Here is a 23739-nt window from a genome sequence, read left to right as displayed (position 1 = left end):
AACCGTAAATAATAAACTCAGGCCCGTGTGAAAGCAACGTCTAAGATCTCAAATTCTTCTGGAATTATGTTTTTATCCTCTACATGGGCTGAGATATCCATATTTTGTAGATGTTGAATTTTCTGAACTTTTTTTTCTCAGAAAAACAGGTTTTACAGAGTGATTCTAAAGTCCCTCTTAGATTTTTGAGAGATGTTTCGCAAGGCGCTTTAGGCTTTAATGGGTTAAAATGTCTGGAGAACAAAATTAAACAAATAAATGATGAAAATACATTTTAAAAATAAAGATACATTTTGAAATAATAAAAAAATCATTTATGAAATAAATACTGAACTAATTGAGTAACATGACACATTTCATATTTTTATTTTGGCACATTTGGTCCTTCATAGATAACTCTGTTCTGTGTGTTTTGTCAAATTTACAAGACATTTTCACTACATGGACTCAACACTTTTACAGCACCCCTGATTTTCTCTCACATCACACAAGGTTGCCAGGGAGCCCTGGTTGGAAACTGAGCGCATAGTTGCGTAGGATTTCCAGTGTTCACTATTAAAACGTGAGGTGGACATTCTGGTACCTACTGTACCTGCTTGTTGTCATTTTCAGGGCTTATTTGTTTGAGATAAGCTGTTAACGTTCTGTGTAAATAGCTAAAGTTACTTTTTTGCCATTCAAATATTTCAAACATATTTAAGTTTGAGCTGTACTGGGTAAGAAATTGGTCTGCAATAAACATGTAGTATGTTGCAGGTCATGTCCAATTTCACTTAATTGATTGGCACATTTGTGCCACATACTCTGCTAAAACTAACCTCAATCTTTGGTTGCTTTTACAAGTCTTCCGATTCACCACCCGCCAAGAAGAAGAAAAAGACTGTGGCTCCAGCATCCCAGGACTCATCTCTAGCGGGCCGTCTAGTTTATCTGACTGGGATTCCAAAGGAAGCATCAGAGCAAGAAGTTACTAAATTAGTAGCATCTTATGGCAAGATCAACAATGTGATCTTAATGCCATGCTCTGAAGAGGGTGAAAAGGGTGATGGACAAAAGGTGCTTTTGAATGCTTTTGTATTGTCTACATAAACAGCTACTGTCATAAATTATAAGAAGATAGACTCATTCATATTTAAGACAACTGACATGCTAGTGTAATACTACTAATAATACTACTTTTTATTCCTCCATTTGTCAAAAGGTAATGTATTGTGAAATTTCATTTTATATCCCTCCAAAATATTTTGTTTGTAGAAAAACAGCCAAATCTATTTACTCACTATACATTTGAAATAGTTGCTGCTAGGGCTGGGCAATTAAATGTGTTTAAATGCTTCATGTACATACGACATTCGGAATATTCTGATCCAATCAAGCCCATTCCGATCAAGATTTTATTCCAGACGAGAGAGGTGGTTTATGTCTATTGTTAATCCGAGTGGTGTGCATGAAAACTCTTATTCATACATTTCGGAACAACCGCGCATGTCTGTGACATCAGTATACGCGTTTCTGTTGTTCCAGGAAGCTAGTAGAAGCTGAGCGAGTGAAAGAAATGGCGGCAGCAAGACTGAACAGCTCCATTAGGAAGTGTTAACTCGACATAACAGCTCAAACGGGAAAAAATTAAAGTAGAAATGGACAGAGTGATGATTTGTTGACACGGAAGTCGCGACGGCCTCTACTACTACTACTACTACTACTACTTCTTCCAGTGTATTTGGTCAATCTGTGCATGTCAAAATACTTTGTTGCGCTTGAAAGTGTGATGCATGAAAACGCAAGTCCTAATCAGATCAATATTTTTAGTGTCCATGAAAACAGTGCTTCCGATCATAATAATAGAGTCTGATCGGATTAAAGACATTTTGTCCATGTAAATGTAGCCATTGTAACATGTAACAAGGCATGCCCAATGCTAGATTAAACCGAAAACACAATATCGCATTGTCCGGCATGTCTACACAGAGGTTGCTTCAAGCGGAGAAAAGGAGGGGCTCCTTCTTCTCCTCTGACAGAAGAAAAAAAAAAGTTTGCACTAGGGCTGTCACAAAAGAATCTTTTTGGAATCGATTAGCCTATCGATCATTTAATGGATTACTCTGGGAATTTGTTGCCGGAAGAGTGTTGCCATAAGCGTTCACTGCAACAATTGACCATGCGGAAACATATAACATTGGTTCCATGTTCCGCAAAAAAATAAATAAATAATAATTACCTCCCCTGTCCCACAGACAGTAATGAGATTGTCCCGTGTGTGGGTGTGTGTGTGTGTGTATATATCGCCCCGATTTAAACAGCGATGCACGAACGAACGCTGTGACACAAATAACCGTCATTTCCCCTTGTTACTTTCTACCTTCAGATAACATAAAGTAAATAAAATAAAAAATCTTCATGGCTCTCACCACAGGAATTAAGACGCTCGTTTCCTAGTTCAAAGAAAATAACCAGATCGCGTTTATATGACCAAATATTTGGGTTAGACAGTGGTACCCTAGTGGTCTTATTTGGGTTTTTGCGCACGTTTACATGGCCTTTCAAAACCCAAATACTGCCAATATTCTGGTTTTGAAAGGCTTATTGACTGCATGTAAACATAGTCATTGACATTTGCTTTTCCTTTTTATTGAGGTAAGACAGTTGAAATACTGTTTTTTGTTGGGGAAAATGAGGGATTTTATTTCAAAGCCATATTGCCCAGCCCTAATTGCTGCATAAAGTAGAGTAGTGTCCCATGCATTTGCCCACTTTCGAGCCTTCAAAGTTGTACAATTGGATCATAGTCTGTTCAACATTGCAAGAGGCTATGTAGCACAATGCCATTGATGTCTATCCCATGCCATCTTGTCATTTCATGTTGCAGGCATCTGTGTGCATGGTGAAGGCTGCAGATGCCCAGGCTTTGGTAAACTCAACAAATCTCACTATTGGAGCACAGCCAATTGCTGTCTCGAGCGCCAAGGTAACATATTGAAAATTTACTGCTTGTTTACGATTTCTGTGAATAATAGACCGATCACTTCTTTGCTTTTTCATCTTCTGAAGGATTTAAATTTTAACCTGTGACGGTGCTTTGTAAATAATCTCGCAGTTTTGCATATTACCATTACTGTAGAGGCTTACAGCATGAGCTGTCTGTGAAGGTACAGCAATGTTATCTCTGGTAGGGGTGTAACACAAAATGGTTTAAAGCTGAAAATGCTTTTTTTGTTTCTGAAGATGCGAGTGTATCGAATCGTATCGTTCTACGTATGAAATATATTGATGTGTATCGAACTGTCTTCTATTGAAAATATCTTTTAAGGAAATTACATATTTACATTGCTGACTAGTTCATTCAAATGTATGTAAAATGACAACCAAAAATTCACTTCTTCATATCCTCTTGAACTGAGCTGTAACCATATTGAATCAAACACTTTCGAACCATCGTTGAATCGTTTCGCACCGCATGTATTGAAAACCGGATTGAATCTTTAGTGGAGAGACGCACACCCCTAATCTCTAGAGTATCAGATGTGGTCATTGATGCAAGAACAGAACTATGGTATTTCACGGTACTATGCAATAAATTGTTGAATCACTTTTTATGACTTGAATGTCGGGAGCTGAATTTCAGAAACATTCTCAAGGTCATAACTTATATTATTTGTGAAAATATGCATTGCACTCAAAATTGTTATAATTCCTCTTTTTAGATACCAGAGCCAAAGCATTCTTCTGTCTGCAGTAACAGGTTTGTTTTTGTAAAAGTCATATTCCCTCCCACGTTACCAATTTTAAACTGGCTTCTCTGAATTGGTATTTTCTGTTTACAGTAAACCTACTCCAAGTCCAGACAAGAGTTCTGAAAAGAAATACTCTGGTAAGAAATCAGATTTGTGTTTTTTTGTTGTTGTATAATATTTCTGGTTGCGTCTAGGGCTGAACAATTTGGACACAATCTCTGAACACTATAATCATGCTAGATATCTTCATATGATACGATAGATCTAAGGGTTAAATGAAGACTAAAATATAATACAAAAGGTTGTATAAAATGCAGTTTTAGGCTACGTTGACCAGGTTTGGGCATCGATAACCGGGAGCCATCATTCCGGTTCTCCCAGAATCATTCAGATTTTGGAATGTCGGTGCAAAATTTTGATTCTTAGTTATGAACGAAAAAGGACCGATAGAAATTGTGTGCGCACGGCGCGCAGCCCCTCTGCCCCCAAAGCTGTGGCATGGGTGCATGACAGCTCGTACCCACTGGCTGCTACTCTCGGTCAGCCCACAGCGGCGACTCTGGACGTGCGCTGTACCCTTCCCGCAAATCTCCCCAGCTGTGGCACCCGCTGGTACCCTGCGGTGGCAGCGGTTGCCCCTTGCAGCATCGGCCCCTTGCCTGCCTCAGCCGTCGCCTAGCCTTCGAACTGGTGCGGCTCAGGAGCTAAAATCAGAATCGGCCTAAGTCCATCTAACACCAACAAGTTAAACTGGAACTAATGCAGTGAGTCAACATGCAAATGCTTGGGGAAAAAAAGAAGTCACTTGGCGCAGTGTTTGCAGAAGTTGATATGGTACTGTGCAGGGGCTCATTTTATCATCTCATATATCCATATCCATCCATACGAAAGATGCCCAGGTCGGATTTGGGAAAAAAAGTGAAATTGTACCATTCACACTGCATGAAAATATCACAAATAAATATCACAGAATTGAGTTGGAATGTGAACATAGCTTTATTGACTAGAACCGACTGTCACTAATCAACATTAGCATATAGTAACTATTGAATAAAGTAAAAATCAGACATTTTACTGCATCTCTACTCTAACAATAACAAATATATTCTGCTGCAAAAGTATTGAACAAAGGTGCATACATGTGGTGTGGTGTGTTGAGTGCTACCTGAAATTGACCGGCCTTTCCGAAACCTCCCGAAATTCCCATGGCCACCACCCCCTGCTGTGTCTCCATATTTGTGACAGCCGACCATAGCTCTGGCCATGAGGAAATCTGTGCCTAGGGTTGGGCACAGAGAACTGGGATTCGAGTAGAACCCGTACCATCATTCCGGTTCTCCCGGAACCGTTCATATTTTAGAATGTCGGTGCCAATAATTGATTCCTAGTTAGCCGTTAGCCATACGAACGAAGTATGACCGATTTATTTAAAAAAAAAAAAAAAAAGTGTGCGCACAGCGCGCAGTCCTAGGCTGCTGCCGCTGAAGCTGCGTCGCAATAGCACGGAAGCTCGCCCCACTTAAGCTGCCCTGCTCCTCTCGGTCAGCCCTTCCCACGGATCTCCGCAGATGCGGCGGCCGCTGGGACACCGCGATGACAGCAGTTGCCCTTCATTGGGTCAGTGATCCTGCCTGGGCCGGGCCGGCTGGCTCATTCAGCCAACGCCAAGCCATAGAACTGACGCGATGCGACCCACAGTCAGAATCGCTTAAGTACGTCTAATGCCAACATTGAGCCAACAAATTCAACACACAAATGCACATATCTAGCTAATATTTAGCTACTAGCATACACAGCTGCAGCATTTTGGCTACATAAGTATGTACTGTACATATACACATGCAGTATATCGTCGCTGCGAAAAACACTTATGTCCATTTTTTTTTAATTTTCTTATTTTTAAGTGAACTTAGTCAACAGTCAACCATTTATTCCTATGAGCAAGCTGGTTTTCAGTTAATCTAAATTTTGTGGACTCTGGGCGGAACCTGATCAGGCAAAATCAGGGAGAAGTTTTGCTAACACAGGAAGAATATGCAAAATAAGATACGGAAAGGCCAAAGCCGAGATGCAAACTATCTTGCTCACTGTAGCAAACTCACACTTAAGATGTACTAACTAAGTTAACTGGAAAATGCTAATAAAGTGAAATATGTGTTTTGGCAAATTGGTGAATAAATGAACTGAATTGATTATTTGCATACATCTGGACAATATTGAATATATGGTCTCATTTTGCTCTTTCTTTTGGATCTCTCTACTGAAGTGAGTGATGCTGACATGAACACTTCTGCAAAGGTAAATGCATACATACAGTTGTGATTGACTGTTCTCTAATCATTCTAAATTTTCTACATGTATATGGCTGATCTTATGTCTTGTGCAACCATTTCAACCAACTCGGATGTGTTGGTTGTGTATTGTGTAGTATTTTGAGGGCGGTCGAGGGGGGATATTTTGAAATAATGCTGTAATGTAACAAAAGTGGAAGAATTCAAGTGCCATAAATATTTTTTGGATGCACTGTACATGTTTGCATAATTGTATGTTTCATGTCATTGTCAGCTGTGCAAATGAATATCAATGTTGCCTGAGTAGAACTATTTGTTTGCTTACTAATTTTATTTCTGTCATCTCAATAAGGGCTTGGTGTTGATCACAGGAATGCCCGATGGCGACTGGTCAGATGATGTCATTAAGGTTATGCAGCCTTTTGGAAATCCCACTGACGTTATCTCCGCTCCAGCACTTGGGAAGGTAACAGTTACCAACACTGACACCTTTGGTCACTTTGGCCTTGTTGATTAGTTTCCAGTTCAATTTCTTTTCTCTAGTGCATCATACACAAACACACATACATATGGTGAAATCCTACATACGCGGAAATTCGTGTTACACTGCCAGTGTAGGAATCAAACTCGTTCATAAAATGAGGACTATAATTGCGGGCTGTGGGATCGAAAAGGTGTAGATAAAAAAAAGTGTATATACAACACAGCCAGCTTCCTTTACCGGCCGGGACAAACTAAAGAAGGAGAGACTTAGTTCGAAGCCAATATAAGTACAGGTAGGTCACCAGATTGACTAGTGATGTTCATTTCTGTCAGCGAAACGGGAGTCCTTCAGTGATGGACTGAGAAGGTCCATCGATACTGATCCGGTTTGTGACAATTCCGGCGACAGACGAATATTAGTCCGTTTCTCATCATTCGTCATTCGCCAGAAAAACGGTAGTCCGTCAGTGACGGACTGACTACCCTTCCGTCAGTGCTGATGGAATGACCACCGCTGATAATAAGTTTGTGTTAGTGTCAGATGAAACATTAATGAAATGTCCTTTTATGTCAGGCTCTTGTGTCTGTGCCAGACCTGAAGACTGCTCAAGAGGCGGTCAAAGCTCACACCTCCAGTCCTGCAAAGATTAAAGACTGTGAACTGAAGATGATCGATATCAAACAGCATGTTGGCATCGACACACCAGTAAGGCTTTTTATCATTCGTCTAATTTTGTTTGTTGATCCGATCTCCAGGTCTTTACAGTTGAAGAATATGGTGCAAAGTTTGCTGAGGCTTTTTTTTTTTTTTTTTTGGTGTATTATACAGTACAACACCATCAAAGAAGGAATAGTTTTGTGTTTAGCTGTTAACTTTATTTATATTAGGGCTGCACAATATTTGGAAAAACAAGCGATTTGCGATATGGATGTACACCATAGCGATATCGATATTATTGTGATATTTCACATGTGCCTAAAGAAATTAAATTTTTATTATCGAATGACAGAAGTACGTTTTTTTTTCATGCGGCAAAATAAGAAGGCTCTATCTGTTTTTAGCTACTTAATTTTAATTCCCTTAGCCCAGGTGTCGGCAACCTTTAACACTCAAAGAGCCATTTCGACCCGCTTTCCCCGGAAAAGGATATGCTGGGAGCCGCAAACACTTTTTGGCATCTGAAATGAAGATGTTAGCCTATTCATTGTTGTTGGGCAGAATCCTCGTAGTGACAAAAGCTCAACTTTACAGGAGATCCAAAAACACCAGAGTTCCCAGGCACCGTTTCGTTCACCTATTATACCTTATATTGCTATTACACACTCACATAATACTACCTACAAAATACATTCAATCTGTAATTTAACGCTTTAACTGATTGAAAGAGTACAAAAACCAAGCCTTCAAAGTACTTCAAAGTCCGCGCTCATGTGAAGCCCCCATCGTGCCCCCAGCATTTGAAACGTCACACCAGCAAACACACCTGCCCAATACAATACATCTTCATTTTGGCTCCAACACCTTCACAAATCGCCGTCTTTCAGGTTTAAAGCCATGAGTGATGCAGTAAATAATACAATGATCCAACTAACCGCATCTATAAAGTGCATATTAAAATGCCTCATAACACACGATAGCGTAATGGTGGACGCCGTTGATCACAGGAGCTCTGAAATAAGTAACGGCAGTGATAGAGACAACGCGCTTGTGGACTTTGAACCAGTCCAATGTGATATATGGTTAAGATATGTTTGTAGACAATGACGATATCGACGTCTTTGTAACCGAATAGAGGTCTTTGTAACCGAATTCCTACCACTCGATTTTTTTTTTTTTTTTTCATTTTTCAAACAAATCAAAATCAAAAATAGTGCTTCTCTTGCACTCACACTTTTTTACATCTTCGATTGAAACGGTAAATAATAATAGTAAACTCGGGTATGTGTGAAAGCCATGTCTAAGCTCTCAAATTCTTTTGGAATTATGTTTCTATCTGCTACATGGGCTGAGAAATCAATTTTGTAGTTGTTGAAGTTCTGGAAGAACCTCAGGTTTAAGAGGGTGATTCTATAGTCACCCTTAGGCTTTGGGGATATGTTAACCAGCCGCTTTAGACCTTAATGGGTTAAACAAACAAGCCAATGTAATCCAGCAAACCATACTATTTTCACTCATTATTGTCTAAAAAAAAAAGGAAAACACCAGAATCCCGCGCGATTGGTGAAAAACCGCAAAGTGGAGGTTCACATATAATTATTATTATTTTATATTATATTTATTTTCAAGTTTTATTTTGGGGCGATTTACGCCTCTGTTATGCCGTTGTGAACCCTCGACATGCTTCCCACCGTTCTAAATACTTGTTATATGCCGGATTCTAGATAAAGTAAGCTGTAAATTTAAGACAAAACAAACACCTTTGCATTTTATTTGGCAAAGACTCGTCGTCCTTGCCGGGAGGCTGAGCGCGCTCTGCTCACAACTTGTAAACACAGCTGTTGTACTAGGCGTGCACGAAAAACTACTCTACTCGAAAAACAATTACAGACGCCTTCGCCAGCATAACTCCTTATAAGTCCAAACGGCACCGACAAATCACGGATGCAATAAATTTGAGTTATTGCTATATTTTTGTGAACAACTCATGGGACTAATGCACCTGCTCTTTAAGTTTAAATATTTTTGTTCAAATTAGTTTACAGCTTTGCTGCAGTTTCACAAAGGTTGTTTTTATCTTAATGTTATATTTTTGTAAACAACTCAGGCGCTAGTACACATGCTTTTTAATTTTTTGATATTTTATAACTCTGCTCTGCTTTAGAGGTTTTTTATTTTCTTCTATTTTTTTAAATGACTCAAGGGTCTAGTGCACCAGTCTTTTTATTTTTTTGTTTAAAACACGTTTAATATTTTGCTGCTGTTTACATTGAAGTGTGAAATACAATGTTAAATAATCTATTATGTTGCAGAGACATGACTTCTGTGAATCCCTTTTATACACAGCAATCATCATTCACAGATGAACCCCCTTAGTCTGGATTAAACGATATTATATGAATACAGTGATGTCATGGTGAGTTAACCAAATTATCCCCAAACAAATCTATTCAAGTCATCTGGTGAAAATTCTATTTTTAACATCGCAACATATATCGCAACCCCCCCCCCCCCCCCCTCAAAAAATCGCAATGTCATTTTTTTCCCAACATCGTGCAGCCCTATGTTGTACTGTATTATCCTCTTATCCGGCTTGACGCTGACTAAATGAACGGCACATTTGAATAACGTTATGAGTTTCCGAACAGAACGTTGTTACAAAGTGCAGTTTGTTAGCCTGGATAAGACTAGCGAGAGGATGCAATGATGCGCACCCAGTCAGCTCATGGGATAGAGCCACTTGTGCTGTCATTGGTCAATCTCGTGCTGGGAACCAATCACAAGCCTTTTATAAGTACCTGCGGTTATGTACAAAGCCTCTGAGTCAATTCATATCTTTGAAACAATATGTCTTTGTGCAATATGGCTGCCGATATGGCTGTGTTGTTTCATTTTTAATTTATGAATGCTTCTGAATAATCTGCGATGCACTGAGGGCGCAAAAGTTGAAGTGCAAAGTGGCGAGGTATCACTGTATTTTCTGTTCATATGTTCATTATGACTATTGCTACTGAACTAATATTTTTGATAGGTGGCTCTCTACAATCTACTGATGCAGTCGTTGGACCCATTGGTAAGTTATTTCCACCACTAGCTTTCACAGCAGAATTGACTGCTGTATCCAACAGGAAAATTCACTATAAAGTCTTTGTATTGTATTGTATTGCGCAACAATTATGGTAAAATGGCCCTCCATCGCTGGTTCCTGGTTGGTGGTCCTGCTGTTTCATGGATTTTGGGTGATTTTTGGATGTTATGATTGGCTGGCAACCGGTTTAGGGTGTACCCCACCTAATGGTAAATGGACTGTCACTTGTATAGCGCTTTTCTACCTTCTAATGCCCGAACACAGTTGGGATAGGCTCAGCACACCCGCGAACCTCGTGAGGATAAGCAGTTCGGGTAATGAATGGACGAATGTTTCGTTTCAACTAGGGCTGTCAAAGTTAAAGCATTAACGATGGAGATTACTATAAGTTTTATAATGCGTTGAAAAAAATAACTTCCTCAACTCAGTTTTATTTACTTCCTGTGGCAGCTGACCTCTGCTCACTTTGCAGCCAAACTTACAGGAGAGTCACTGGCACAAGACAGACTTTTACGTAGTTGCCAAAGCCAAATTCAAATACCATATTAGTTGGCTGTGTTTGGTGTATTGTTCAACAGTTCTATTTCACTGGAAAATAATCAGATTCAAGGATCAAAGAAAGCTATTAGGACAGTCTTTGAATATAAATATACTTTTATTTTATTTTTTACTGTATTTTCCAGACTATAAAGCGCAACTTTATATAAGATGCACCGATCTTGGTTGAAAAATGAGGTATTTGCTGCATTTATAGAATGATTTTGAACTGTAAATTTTTATGTATATACCTGAACAGATTCTTTCCTAACAGTGCCTTTTAACACGGGAGCAATTTTGCCGATTACAACGGAACAGAACCAAGAGAAAAAGTACTTATCTTCATTTCACTGCCCGCTGCCACTCCAGTTTGTCAGTTAACTTTCGCGTACCACCAAATTCATAACCTAGTGCATAGCGCCCTTGCCTGTTGAACTCCTCCACCTGTAGTCACATCATGTTAATGGTAATTGTGTTGCACCTTTATATAAGCAGGATGGTTCAAAACCTAGGAAAAAGGTAGCGACTTATGGTCCGGAAAATATGGTAATCGCGATCAATTATGGAAAATTTTGATTTTGATTAATTAGTAAAAAAAAAAGTAATGGCTTTACAGGCCGCTAGGTGTTGGCACAGTCTTGTGTATAACACTATGTAAATTTGAAAGAAAAGAAAAAATCTGAAATTTGGAAATTTTTGCAAATTTTTAAAAAAAAGAAAACTGAAATATCATATGCTCATAAGTCTTCACACCTTTTTTTATTGAGTAGATGCACCTTATTTGAACTAGTACAGCCATGAGTCTTCTTGGGAATGGCGCAACAGGGTTTTCACACCTGGATTTGGGGATCCCCTGCCATTCTTCCTTGCAGATCCTCTCTAGTTCTGTCAGGTTAGATGGTGAACGGTGGTGGACAGCCATTTTCAGGTCTCTCCAGAGATGCTCAATCGGGTTTACGTCAGGGCTCTAGCTGGGCCAGTCAAAAGTGCTCAGAGTTGTTCTGAAGACACTCCTTTGTTATTTTAGCTGTGTGCTTAGGTCATTGTCCTGTTGAAAGGTGGACCTTTGGCCCAGTCTGAGGTCCTGGGCTCTCTGGAAGATGTTTTCCTCCAGGATATCTCTGTACTTGGCCGGATTCATCTTTCCTTCAATTGTAACCAGTTGTGCTGTCCGTGCAGCTGAAAAAACACTCCCACAACATGGTGCTCCCACCACCATGTTTCACTGTGGGGATTGTATTGGGCAGGTGATGAGCAGTGCCTGGGTTTCTCCACACATACAGCTTGGAATTAACACCAAAAAGTTCAAGCTTGGTCTCATCAGACCAGAGAATCTTATTTCTCATAGTCTGGGAGTCCATGTCTTTTTTGGCAAACTCTATGCGGGATTTCGGGTGTCTTGCACTGAGGAGAGCTTCCGTTGGGCCACTGTGCCAAAAAGCCCCAACAGGTGGAGGGATGCAGTGATAGTTGCCTTTGTGGAACTTTCTCCCATCTACCTACTGCATTTCTTCTTCTTTACCTCTCTCACCAAGTCTATTCTCCCACGATTTCTCAGCTTGGCTGGACGGCCAGGTCTAGGAAGAGTTGTGGTCGTCCCAAACTTCTTCCATTTGAGGATTATGGAGGCCACTGTGCTCTTCGGAACATCGAGTGCTGCAGAAATTCTTTTGTAACCTTGGTCAGATCTGTGCCTTGCCACAATTCTGTCTCTGATCTCCTTGGGCAGTTCCTTCGAACTCATGATTCTCATTTTCTCTGACATGTACTGTGAGCTGTTAGGTCTTATATCGACCTTTCCTAATCAGGTCCAGTCAGTTTAATTAAACACAGCTGGACTCGCGTAAAGGAGCAGAACCAGCTCAAGGAGAATCAGAAGAAATGGACAGCATGTGAGTTGAAAATGAAGGTTGCTGCAAAGGGTCTGAATACTTATGACCATATGATCTTTGTTTCTTTTTTTTATAAATTTGCTAAAGATTTTTCCATTTCTTTTTCTTTTCTGTGAAGATGGGGTGCTGAATATACATTAATACAAAATAAAATTAGCTTTTTTGTTTTTTGCAAATGGCTGCAATGACACAGAAAGTGAAAAATTTCAAGCGGTCTGAATACTTTCCCTACCCACTGTAAGTTCAGTGACAGTGTTGTTGTTACGTATTATTCTTAAAGGGAATGTTCCCGTTAATTCAATGATGTTAAATTGTCAAACATTTACAACACAACGATGTGTTTAAAGGGACACTTTTTCCAGGTATTGAACAATGTTATTGTCATTTGCTTTTTGTTATTTATTTATAATAAGGCCATATTGCCTAGCCTTTAATGTGGGTGCTGTATTCTGTGTATATAGTTTCCATTACATACTGCTTTTAATGTCATAACATGATACTGGTAGCAGTATTTAGCATTGGATCTTATGTTGCAGCAATTTGGGTCACTTGCGTGATTATCTGAGCAAAACTGCATGATAATAGAATAAGCAAACTTTGTCTGCCTCATTCAGGAGAGTTCATCTCCAGTTAGCTGGGGCAGTCTCTTGGTGATCAATAACGTTCCTGACACCCCTACTGGCCCCTGTGAGGTTAAGCAACTGGTTCGGCGTTTTGGGACTGTGGTCAAAACTCTGGATCTTAAAAATATGGTAAGGAATTCAAACATGTTTGTTGTTGTTTATTTGAAAGAGGGCTGTCAAGAGATTTTAAAAAATGGAGAGATTATGATCTGTAATTGATTGATCTAATACATGTTTTAATCCCACTTAAAAATTGCTGAGAAAAACCCAAAAGCCCCCCGTTGTCTGTATGTATGTATGTGTATTTATGGTGTATATCTTTTGTTCAATTACACAGTCATTTGCCACCTTAAGGAACTGCTTGGCGCATTTATCAGCCATGTCCCTGGTTTCTCTTTTCATGACGATTAGTGCAAAATGAGTCGAAGTTCCATTCACCATCAATAAAGTGACTAGTCCCAAATAACCGTGGTTGCGAGTTGAGGTCCAGTGATCTGTGGTTATAGTGATACATTTGTCCGGATCCCACACCAAAACGTCAACTTTGCTTTTCTTTTCAAAGTCATACAGTACATTTTCAAAGTCATACAGTACATCTTGCAGATTTTAGTCATCACCGCAGTTCTGCTTTCTTGTCTGCAATGGCTCACTAAAATTAGCGTTTTCGTTGTTAACATTAGCTGTAGCTTTAGTCGGGCTGGTTGCTTTGCATTCATGAGGTAGGTTTGAACTGCTTCTTTCGTAAGCAATGTTCTTCTTACAAAGATAGCATATCACTCTGCCTTTATCAATAGTACCGTCAGGGCGTGTTTTTTTTTTTTAATTTAATTTACCATTCATCGGATCAACAACTCTCACATGCCCCTCCATTTTCACATCTTCTCTCTGCTCAATAGGAGCCTATCAGGTTATGGCAAACACAATGACAGCCAATCACTGTCCACTTCAGGGTATCACTGTCCACTTCAGGGTCTGACATTGACCATTGTTTTTTTACACCCCCAACAACTCGAGCAGTCCCACTCATCGAAACGTATCTCATCATCAATTTGAATGTTCAAATCTAATCAAGTCATCTGGTGATAATTCTAATTTTAACATCGCAATATATATTGCAATATATCGCATCGCGCAACCCCCCCAAAAATCGCAATGTCATTTTTTTCCAACATCGTGCAGCCCTACTTCCTAAGCAATTCAGCTTGATTTTCCCATTTTTTAAATTCTGTTAGGAACATTACAGTGTTAGCATTATTTCTATGTAAGGCAATCTTCATGGTTATCTTAAATTCCCCACCCTTTCACACACGCATCTAGTCATTATGATGATGACTATGTTTGTTTGTTTTTTTCCGGTGGCAAGTTTAGTCGCTGATAATGTAAATACAGTGTTTAAAACTAAATCTGTTATTTGAAATGAATAAATCCCCCAGTGAATACGAGCCAAACAATCCGCCCATTACGTCAGAGTTGTTTTTAAATTGGCCCTGCGTTAGGGAAGCCCAACACGCAAGTGGCCTGCGTCATTTACTTTATGGCCAACAAAAACAGTCCCGGTTATTGAGCTGTATTGTGACCACTTATCCACTTAACTCCAAAAAGTGTTGTTTGACCAGTTAGTTCGAAAGTGGGTGATCGGGGCTAAAATAGAACTCCAGCCTCTCTCCCCCTACTTCCAAAATGTATTCCTGTGTAATACAAATAAATGCTCCTATAATCTGATTGTTTGTTTCTTTAAATCTAACTAATTTCACTTACATTTTTGGGGTATCCTGAAAACGTAACGCATGTACATACCTGTAACTCTTGTTTATTTTCTTCTTGCTTAGGTCATTTGTGAAATGGCAACTGGAGCCATGGCCCTCTCTGTGTACAAACGCTTCCAGAAGTTTCCATGCATCATACAAAACAACCCTCTGTTCTTTTCACGCAAGCCTGACCCCAAAGCTAAGACACAGACTCAAGTATTATCTCCAAACCTACATCCGCCTGAGGTATGCTTGGTTATTATTCACACGTACATTTAGGCTTTCAACTATTGTAGAAAAATAATTGTACATACGCGTTTTTGATCTGATGTTGTAGGCTATTCTTGCAAGTGTTGAAGACCGCAATACAGATGCAGCTGACCAAGATGAGATAGCAAATGAAGAAAATGTTCCTGTGATTGAAAAAGGGCCAGATGTGTTAATGGGCTCTCAAAAGGGGGATATTGCGGATGAAGTTTTGAAGTCTGACGAGAAGGATGCATCAGCTAATGAGACAATTTTGCGGACAACTGCAAATGCAGCTGAGTTGGAAAAGAGTAAGACCCATGTTGGTCAAGATACTTCTACCGATATTGCCAGTTCAGAGTTTTCCAAGGTAAAAGATAAATATGGTGTTTCTAGTAATCATGATTTTAAGGCTGTGTCATGAATAGTCCACGTTTATTAATTTTGCTGAATGTCTGATCATTCAATCCCCTTTTCTCAAGGATACTCCAGAGGAGCATGTTGGAGCAAGTAGTAACTACCCTCCAAATAAAATGACAGGGTCTGCAAATGAAGATGAAGTTCACCTGGAGACAGAAGGGGAAAAGACGTCTGATCAAATAAAAGAAACGGATAGACAAAAAGTAGTTGAAGAAGTTGAAGAACCAAAAGTGACAGTAAAGGACCATGGAGAGGGTGGTTTTGAGACTCAAGAGGGGGAGAGAATTGAGAAAGAGGCAAAAAATGAGAAAGAAGTCAAGGAGAGAGAGCGAAAGGTTAGCGAGAGGAGGGCCCGGGAGAAATCACAAAAGGCCAAGTGGGATCGGACACAGGAAGAAAGAACCAACAAAGAGAGGAGGGAAACGGACAGGAAAGAGGAACAAGGTGTTCAGTCCTCAGGACTGGGATCATCTGGCAAGTTTGAGACATGTAAGAGCACCTCAAACATGGGGGAACAAAGCATCTCGAACAAATCAGATGCTGAACTACCCAAAATGGTGAGCTGCACTTGTCAAAAAGTATGTTGATCTAACAGCTATTGCTACTATTGTTATCAAATGTATAATTTCGTCCATTTAGGATGAGGGTGACGATTTTGATTCATTCCCGTTGAGCATAAGTGACTTTGTGACCGTGGATGAAGTTGGGGATGTGACGGACTTGAATGACTTCCCCCCTATGCCTTCTCCTGCTGCTCCAGAGAAAACCACAGAGCAAGAGCAGTCACTAACATTGGTCCCGCAGGACATTCATAAGGTAAAACATTCACATGATTTTCACAAGCCTGATGAGGTATTTGAGAACTTGTTTCAATTTTTGGGGGGCTTTTTGCCATTTCAAGGTCACACCGTTGGAAGAAACTAAAGGAGTGATCACTGAGCCTACTAACAGGTCTGAGGATCCCATAACAGATTTTGGACATCAGACTACAACTTCAGATGGGACCTCTGACAGTGTATCATCAGATGTGGTTGGCATGCTGAACTGCAAAACCGAAAGCCCATCTGCACATACTCAGCAAGAATTTTCTCCTGTCAACCAAAACGTGATGCCAACTTGTCAACCAGAAAAACATGAAACAGGTGGAATATTTATTTCAACAAAGTTTACCCTTAATGAATTTTCCTGTCATTATTCATGTTGCTGTATTGTTTTTTTGTGTATCTTTGTCAATTGATAGAAACTAAACTTCCTGTTCCCACGGAATGTACGATCATAGTTGAGACTCTTCCAACACCTATTTCAATAAGCACAGCAGTCATTGATGATTCACCATCAGATCAACGCACTATTGAGGTGAAACTGACTCCAGGAAATAATACTGCAGAAGAAAAGCAAGAAGGAACATCCCTGGTTAACAGCCTTTTAAATGATGGGCAGACCGTAATGGGAAAAGAACAGGAAATGGAAAAGGTGGAAATGACAGAGGACACACGGACAAGCCTTCCTTCTGATGAGCTAGGTAAAGCTGCTTTGATTTTGTTGCTCAATCTTGTCAAAGTATACATAGTGTGCTCCTGAAATTAGTATTTGACGGACCACTAAAGCTTGGTAAAAATCTGAGTGCCCATTTATTTTGTCAATTACAGAGGTATGAGAATTTTCCACCGACCGGCGAATTTCCCACTTTTTCAGACCAAAATGACTATTCTCGATATTAGCACACATCCGCTGAGAAATTTTCAGGGTGGGGGCGGGTTGCTCTTGGCGTTGCGGTCGAGCGAGAGGTGAGAGAGAGACTGACCCACCCGATGTGCTGGTTGTGAACAGGGTTCCCACGGGGTCTTACAAAGTTTAAAGGCCTAGATAGACCAATCTGACGGTGGCCAACAGTGACAGATGCTTTACCCCCTGTGGCGTCGGGCCGGCTGTCCGCACGTCACACAGGAAAAATACGCCGCAGCGACAGACAGCGACGCTGACCATTAAAGTACCTTCTGCGCATGCGTGAGATGTCATACGCTTCCATACCATCGGCGGCGGTAGTCTCTATTTCTCATTGTTAGAAAAATCCAACCGGAAAGCTATTGGCCGGAGGCGGATTATAAAAACGTAAACAATGCACTCAGCTAAATTCTTGGCTCATGATGAACTCCCACGCCAAGTAAACCCTCACGTTCTTGACACGGTATTGTGCAATACTTAAAATTGTCAACCCTCACTCTTGTACTTGTAAGAATATCAAGGCAGCGTAGGTGTGCTCACTATTTATCCGCATTTGTTACTTCCCGTTGGTGCTACGAGCGCTGATTTGCTAGCTTTTACTATATTAGGCCAATCAGAGTGACCAAATGTCACGACTTGCGACACCGATTCAACATGCGTAAACGCCCACCAGACGCTTCCTGGAGGGTTACGACACTACGACAGTGATCACTACGCTAATCAGACGGCGCATTCAGACGGCGCGACGCTTCAGGACCTCCGACGTCGGTTTGGTCTATCTAGGAATATGCAGGGACTTTTATTTTGTAGGTCCCGTGGCAAGTGTTAATGTCTTCCAATCATAATGCACATGATTAGTAGGTGGGAGGGGACAGACGCTGTAGATTTGAGAAGAAAACAACTAACATTTTGGCAAATTTGGCTATAGCATCTGAGATTAAATTGTTTCAGCAATTAAGGACACACGTTTTTGTGGAGGAATGTGTCACATTGGGAAAGATCGACACTAGAGTCAAAAACAGAGATGGACATGACTTGACGTGTAAGGAGAAAATGGGCTGCCCTACCGATCGTGGTGTAAAAAAAAAAAAAAGCCAGGTACACGCATGTGCGTAATATCCCCTAAAAAAATCTGTATGGCAGTAACGGTAAAAACGTCCTGTACCGCCACCAGTCAGAAGCCACACACAAGTGGGTTCTCTTGAGCATTCTACCCGGCCCAACCAGCAACAACAACAAACGCACCAGCATCAATGGCTGACCGTGTCTGCGACCTGAAAGTGCAAGTGTGCGCTTTCATAGAAGAGCACGACCTTTCCCCAACTATGTCACAATTGTTAGTGGAGCTATCCATATCCAATACATATGTCATTGTTTTTGCACCCATGGCATATCTGCAAGCTGCAAAGCTGAACTCCTTAAACATAATAATAATAATTATAATGTCTACACTGTTTTTAGCAAGTGTACAAATGGTGTCTGGCCCTATTTGGGCAACATTATTGACCAATTTGACAGCCATCCAGTTTTAATCGGAGTGGGCTAAGTACCAGATTTTGTCTGGCAGTCTGAACAAGGATGAAGTGGTCCCGCCACTTCTGCCTTCGACCGCCGATTCTGCCTTCGATCTGGGTCTTGGACTGCCGACATGCTGCATGCTAGTCCCCGTGTCGTATCACATCATGTTTGCTTGCCAAATATCACATCACAGCACTGGTACTTGGTACAACACTATTATTGCTTGAATTGAAGTGAACAATTGAAAGAAAAATACATTTTTGATATATTTGCCAATGCAATGCATGGCATTTATTATGAATAATGTAATGAGTCATGGTACTGACTCCCAGTCCAGCAGGGTCTTAGGTGCATTATCACGCACACAGGAGACGACTTTATTTTCTAGTGTCACGTACCCATCAGACTCCGCAGGAAGCAGCCCAGTTTTCAGCTGTGTGTCTTTCCTCCAAGGCGCATGAAGCACACAGCTGCGGAGATGTCCTTTGTCCACATACGTTATACACGTCATAGTCATGTAAGATTCGGCGGCTATGGACGTCCATCCGCCTGTAGTTATGGCCACATAGTTGACCCGCTCAAACGCTCGTAGCCTCTCCCCTTTCATTTGGTTATGGCTACTCTCGGGTTGGGGCGTTATTATTTTGCGACTTGGCACCACATACTCAGGCTCGATATGCAGCATTAATTTTTTGAACCCTTTGCCCTCAACAAAAGAAAGCGGCAGCATATCGATCGGGTCATTTTACAAATTACTTTACCGACTAGTAAAATACTAAACGTTTAATAAATCGTAGACGGTTAAACGGTTAAACAACTAGTCGCGGACGTCCCTACTTCAAACCATAATGGTCAACTTCAAAGTTTTAAGCATTGGGTCCTGAGACATTTCAATGACTTCTGTCATTCAATAGATATCTACTGGTATTTTGTTTCGATTGGTTGAACTGGTATCCACCGTCATTATTTCCACTTTCAAGAGGACTCAAGTGATTCAATTAAGGGCATATCTTGGTCAGATCTTGTTTTGAGAATGGCAAAACGCTGCTTAGTTGGCCTTAATCAGAAACCTAGCAATTCAAATAGGTGGATGATCGTGTCAAAATTTTTTATTTCATAGCACTCTTGCTGTATCTCATTTTGCAGTTGGTCATATTTGTGGTTCAGTCCGTTAGAACGAACAAACCAGTGTGTGGCCGTATGGGATGCACTTGGTTGAAGACTCATTGACTTTGATGAAATATTATCATTGCTTTTAATGTTCTATTCTATGCTCACATAGGAAGACAGAGGTTGTCTGACATGCCAACAATCAATAAAGAGAAGAGTGAGGAAAAGCCAGTAACAACAGAAACTCCCATGACCAAAGACAACACCGTCCATTATGACCCCAGCATACCAGTTGGTAAGACGCCTCTAAGAAAGTATACACATTGAGTGACTGACTTAAAATCTTGGCTACATTTCTACAAAGATGAGCTGATACGCATGGTAACCATGATGAATTTGATTTAGATAATCTAGTCGTCTGGTTGTTGTCAAAAAGCCGTTTTTAACTTCTCATTTTGGATCAATTCTCATTGATTTAATTCCTCTACCCATTAATTACATTTTAATTTCAAGATTTCAGGGAATATTAGAATCTGACAAAACGATCATTTTCAACCCTCTGTGTTTGTGTCTGTGTGCATCAGGTATGGAGTTCTTGGTCCCAAAAACCGGCTTCTTCTGCAAAGTGTGTAATCGTTTTTTCAGTGGAAGTCAAGACACTCAGATCAGCCACTGCAAAACCCTCAAGCACTTTGAGAATCTGCAGGTATGAAAGCACACCTATTTTTTTTTCAGAATTTAAAGTCTCTGTATTCTGTACAACCAACTTTTTTTTAATTTTTTTTTTAGCTTTTAGCCATGTTAAAGGGACACTTGAATGATCTTAACATCTTAACATCTCTGTAAATATCCTGACTGATGTTTAATGCCACACACGGCCTTCCTAACCGTGATCAGCAAAGAAGCAGAGGGTTTTTTTTTTAGCAAAGAAGCAGTGTGCGACTGTGCGCTCGTCCCAGCATAAATCTATTTAGCTCTGCTCACTTCCACATTTCCTCATTCTCATATAAATCAGCCACGGAGAGGTTAATCCTTTTGATATGTTAAAGTGGGCATTAGTAGAGATGCCCACTTAAATTTTGGTGACAATTGATTGTTTTTGGACGTTATAAGCAATGAAAGTAAAATGATTTCAGATGGAGATTTTGTAATCGGTCCCTTCAGTGACTCCGACCAAACATGGAGAAAGTGGTAGGGGGCGGGGTCATTTTCCTCATTAAAAGTAGGCGGTTTTCAAGTCGTCACTTTATTTCCTAATTTCTCCCAAATGTATTGATAAAACAGAAAATGACAACTCTTTTCACTTTCCTGATAAAAAAATATATGAAATGAACTTGTTAGTGAAAACATGGCCATCCCGACTTTTGAAATGCTAATTCCTCACCCAAAACACCCCCAAAGTGTTGTTTTCATCCATCCACTCCTTCTGCTCATTCCTGCTCACTAGGCACCAGCTCTTCTCAATCCAAGAAAGCGATTGGGTCCTCAGTCTTATACGTGTAAGATTCAGGAGCCACCCCTGTACCACACACACACACTCTCTCTCAAACAGCCAGCGGGACGCCCTACATATCCGTATCCGGAAAGAAGGCGCTATGAGCGCCCACTTGGGCCGAGGCGCCAGCCTCCCTAGCTGGAGTCCGCTGCTCTGATTTTTCTAAGTCTACTTCCGTGGAAGTCCAGTCAACTAGTTGGAGACTCGAGCATCATATTACGTTTTTTCTTTTTTTTTTTTTTTTTTTTTACATTTAAAACTCTTAATTTACGAACATGTAACGCATAATATTGCTATATGCATCAGTTTCTGTTTGTCCCATTTTAGACGACCAGTTCAGTAAAATTTAGTCTGTTGCACGTGCTTTATGGAGGATGGGGCTGGGTGCATTCGAAGTCGCCGCCGCCGTAAAAAAAAAAAAAAATCGTTCTCGAAGGAAGAATATGAAACTTGACATGGGTAGCTGTACTATCTTAAATTATGGCAGTACTTGATGACACCACTTTTATAGCTCAAATGACCAGGAAACGAGTAAAAAAATTACCAATGTCATGTCACCGCGATTACATGAACTGCTCAAAAATGGCCAAAATGGCATTGCACAGGGTATGTCATTATTTTGATACTTAATCATCTTAAGCTTTTTATTCTGGGAATCAGATGCTATTGACATTTGCACTACTATTGTTTATGCACACTGTCAAATAGAATGAAGGAGAATGAATTCTTATTGATGTGTTACTTTAATGATGTTGTCAAAAAAATGTGTATGTTCAAATGAAAGTTTAGCAAATATGTCATTACAAAGAACATTGTAATTGAATTAAACCAATGATGAGTCAAAGCATCAAAAATATGTTTCTTGTGTTCACTGGGAACTTAATGAAATAAAAAAATCATAGGGGATGAACCAGTACTCATTTATGTTGGGCATTGTATGTTATAAAGCCATAATGACTAATGAAATTTTGTTCATTCTTTTGCAGAAATACTTGGAGACAAGAAAACGACAGTCAATAGTTTTGAAAACTGCTCTTGAGTGACTTGCTATATATATATATATATTCCATTTGAGTCCATCTCTCTTTGTTGAACTTGCAAAACAAGACACTGCAAAGGACTTACCCCTCAGTCCACAGCATCTGTAGTAGTTTCATGTTTCGCTTACAGTTGTCCACACGTCTTGTGAGTTTCAGGGGATTTAACCCTTTTCTAATTAATTTGGAATTATTACATAAAGGAAATGGCTGAGGCGCAACTTAAGATGTCATTTTCCACTGCTGTAAATATTTTCAGGAAGTTATTGTTCCTTGTCAAAATTGTTTTTAGTTAACGTTTAAAACTGCTATGCTCAGATTTGACTCCTTTGCAGAGGATATGGTGTGGCTATGAAGGAAAATGATTGTAACGGAATTCAAAAGTCCTACATCCCTGCATGTTTTGTGTTCAGTTTCTGTGAAGACCTACTGGAGTAAAAGTCAATTGTTGGACTACATAGGGACTATGGTTTAATTTTGTTGGTACTGTCTTGTTTTGACTGAAATGCATACCGATTTCTGATCAAGGGAAAACTGTACCTTTAAAAGAGGGCTGCAAGGAATGTCACAAACTGAACTGTCCTTTTTTTTTTTTTTTTTTTTTTCCCCTGTTTCAACGTATTAATGTACCTTGCACCCTAATGTACCTTGCATTAAAGAACTTAGTATGACAGTTTGGTGGTCTTGGGTTTACTGCATTAGTTAAGTATCTTTTTTTTTTTGGGGGGAGAAGCAGTATTTTGTATATATATGTATATATGTGTATGTATATGTGTATGTATATGTGTATGTATATGTATGTATATGTATGTATATGTATATGTATGTATATATATGTATGTATATGTATGTATATGTATATGTATGTATATATATGTATGTATATGTGTATATATATGTGTATATATGTATATATATGTGTATATATATGTATATATATGTGTATATATATGTATATGTATATATATGTGTATATATATGTATATGTATATATATATATGTATATATATGTATATGTATATATATGTATGTATATATATATGTATATATATATATGTATGTATATATATATGTATATATATATATATATGTATATATATATATGTATGTATATGTGTATATATATGTGTATATATA

General features: G+C 39.7%; 1 protein-coding gene across 1 annotated transcript in view; it reads left to right on the top strand.

Annotated features, from left to right (window-relative positions):
• The window catches only part of LOC147145478 (uncharacterized), a 50138-nt gene extending 26863 nt beyond the window's left edge, over nt 1-23275 (top strand). Inside the window, exons 8-25 of the mRNA XM_086033157.1 lie at nt 844-1056; nt 2867-2965; nt 3702-3739; nt 3822-3868; nt 5998-6029; nt 6375-6488; nt 7080-7211; nt 10195-10236; nt 13295-13432; nt 15133-15297; nt 15389-15667; nt 15780-16274; nt 16357-16533; nt 16619-16859; nt 16958-17239; nt 20243-20365; nt 20655-20776; nt 22552-23275. Of these exons, the coding sequence (XP_085889283.1) occupies nt 844-1056; nt 2867-2965; nt 3702-3739; nt 3822-3868; nt 5998-6029; nt 6375-6488; nt 7080-7211; nt 10195-10236; nt 13295-13432; nt 15133-15297; nt 15389-15667; nt 15780-16274; nt 16357-16533; nt 16619-16859; nt 16958-17239; nt 20243-20365; nt 20655-20776; nt 22552-22608 (2796 nt within the window). The 3' untranslated portion in view covers nt 22609-23275. The remainder of the gene's footprint in view (nt 1-843; nt 1057-2866; nt 2966-3701; nt 3740-3821; nt 3869-5997; nt 6030-6374; nt 6489-7079; nt 7212-10194; nt 10237-13294; nt 13433-15132; nt 15298-15388; nt 15668-15779; nt 16275-16356; nt 16534-16618; nt 16860-16957; nt 17240-20242; nt 20366-20654; nt 20777-22551) is intronic.
• The last annotated feature ends 464 nt before the right edge of the window (nt 23276-23739 follow it).

Source organism: Filicampus tigris, chromosome 6, assembly GCF_054856515.1.
Source record: "Filicampus tigris isolate MCC_2025a chromosome 6, RoL_Ftig_1.0, whole genome shotgun sequence".
Lineage (NCBI taxonomy): Eukaryota > Metazoa > Chordata > Actinopteri > Syngnathiformes > Syngnathidae > Filicampus > Filicampus tigris.
Note: the sequence above shows the minus strand (reverse complement) of the source record. Positions and strands in the feature narration are given on the sequence as shown.